Genomic DNA, 2,002 nt, shown 5'->3' with positions numbered 1-2,002 from the left:
AAGATTGAATATTACAAATCATCTGACAACACTTCCGAACTTTCACAGCTGTTTGCAGGCGGACATGCAGAGTGGTCTACCAGCACACGTGCTGTCCACTCGCCCAGAGATCAGTGGGCGACGCTGGGAGCCTGCCGAGCCCTTACCTGCGTCTCTCCTGAATGCAGAGACTGAGGACGAGGCTCATGTTGTTCTGGTTAGCGCTCTCTTCAGCCGCGCTGAGCCTGTGACTCAGGTCGCCTGATCCCGAGGCCTTGAGGATTCTCAGCGAGTCCCTCGACCGATGCTGGTCTCTGGGGGGTCGATGTTGAAACTTCAGCAAAAGGAAAACGAACACGTCGTCCCACTTGTTCTCGAAGGCGCGGAAGAGGGGCGTGTAGCCGTGGCAGTCCATGACGTCCAGTTGCCAGCTGGTTTCGGCGGTTAGCACCAGCTCACAGCAGCTTAGGTGTCCCTCACCTGCGGCGATGTGCAGTGGCGTCCTTCCGGTGGAGTCGCGGAGCATGTTCACCCTCTTCGCCAGGAAAAAGCGGCAGCAGTCTTCGGCGCCTATTTTGGCCGCGTGATGCAAGGGCGTCATGCCATTTTTGTCTAGGGCATTGCAGTTGGCGCCGCTCCTGTAGATCAAGCGGCAGCAGGCCAAGGACCCGGCCTTCGCGGCCAGGTGCAGCGGCGTCTCCTTCATGTCGTTCTCCTCCTTCGTGGACGCCCCTTTGACCAGGAGGCGGCTGCACACTCGGTCCATCCCAGCCGCTGCCGCCAGGTGCAGCGGCCTGTTCATACCGCTGCTTATCAGGGAGATGTTGGCGCGAGCCTTGATGAGCAAGAGGCAGCATTCTACCGACTGCTTCTCCAGGGCATAATGCAGGGGCGCCATATCGTTGTTGTCCTTGATGTTGACGTCGACCTTAGTCTTCGTGGAGCGCTCCGTGTCCCGAATGCTCTCCGTGCTCACGTCGAGGCTGAGCCGGCTCCTCTCGCCGTCGGCGCCGCTCCTGAGGCTCTCCCGCCCGTCGAAGTCCAGGCTGCTCGAGTTCAAGAAGATCTCGTCGTAGGGGAAGCCGCAGGATGGCGGCGCAGCACTCCGGGAGCTTCTTCTTCGCGGCGATGTGGAGGGGCGTCATGCCGTGCTTGTTCTGCACGTTGCAGTCCACGCCCGCCTCCACCAGGATGCGACACTTGTCCTGGCTGCCGCCTTTCACGGCGTGGTGCAGCGCCGTGTCCCCGTTGGGGCACGTCGCGTTCAGGTCAGGCCGCCTCTCCAGCAGGAGGCACAGGACCTTCTCGGCGTCGAATTTCTTGCAAGTCGTGATGCGTATAAGCGGCGTGAATCCGTTGTTGTCCTTACTGTTGAGGTCGTGCTCGTACGACAGGAGGATCTGGCTGGTGAGCAGGTAGCAGTTCCTGACGGCGATGTGGAGGGCGGTCTCGTTGCACCTGTTCTTGGCCGAGGGGTTGGCCCCGTGTCTCAGCAGGACGTGGCAGCAGTTCCGGTGGCCCCGCTCGGCGGCGAAGTGGAGGGGCGTCATGTCCTTCTTGTCCTTGATGTCTGCGCCCTTCGAACATTTCCACAGGAGGGTCTCCAAGATTTCCGTCGCGCCCAACTCGGCGGCAATGTGGATGGGCGTGCGGCCGTACTTGGATTCGGGGCAGACGACGGACGCACCTCTGTCCACCAGCAGGCCGACCATGGGGCTGCCCTGGCGCACCGCCGTGTGCAGCACCGACTTGCCGTGGACGTCTCGGGCGTTCACGCTGGCGCCGCTGGAACCAAACGGAACGTGTGAGGGAGTGTGTGGGTCTGCGTGGCGCAAAACAAGGATAGGGTTAAGATAGGGAAAAGGGAAAATACATACATACCTGATATATAGGCGGACAAATATCGTATCTAATTATATCTAACCCAATATTTCATATTGGCATACTTGTAAATCCAAAAAAAATGATTGAATATGAATCAAATAGACTACATTCTATGTCATATATACAACTTTTGAAATGA

General features: G+C 58.6%; 2 protein-coding genes across 3 annotated transcripts in view; both read right to left on the bottom strand.

The window, feature by feature from the left end:
* LOC119593953 overlaps window positions 1-1,043 on the bottom strand; it is a gene marked incomplete at its 3' end in the record, with an annotated part of 4,782 nt that extends 3,739 nt beyond the window's left edge. The window contains 1 exon segment of the mRNA XM_037942972.1: window positions 147-1,043. Within this exon segment, the coding sequence (XP_037798900.1) occupies window positions 147-877 (731 nt within the window).
* LOC119593955 (ankyrin repeat, PH and SEC7 domain containing protein secG-like) overlaps window positions 873-2,002 on the bottom strand; it is an 11,148-nt gene continuing 10,018 nt past the window's right edge. For both annotated transcript variants that reach the window (XM_037942975.1, XM_037942974.1), the window contains one exon: window positions 873-1,764. In XM_037942975.1, the coding sequence (XP_037798903.1) occupies window positions 909-1,764 (856 nt within the window). In that variant the 3' untranslated portion in view covers window positions 873-908. The remainder of the gene's footprint in view (window positions 1,765-2,002) is intronic.

Source organism: Penaeus monodon, chromosome 33 (genome assembly GCF_015228065.2).
Source record: "Penaeus monodon isolate SGIC_2016 chromosome 33, NSTDA_Pmon_1, whole genome shotgun sequence".
Classification (NCBI taxonomy): Eukaryota; Metazoa; Arthropoda; class Malacostraca; order Decapoda; family Penaeidae; genus Penaeus; species Penaeus monodon.
The sequence above is the reverse complement of the archived record's forward strand: the minus strand, read 5'-3'. Positions and strand labels throughout refer to the sequence as shown.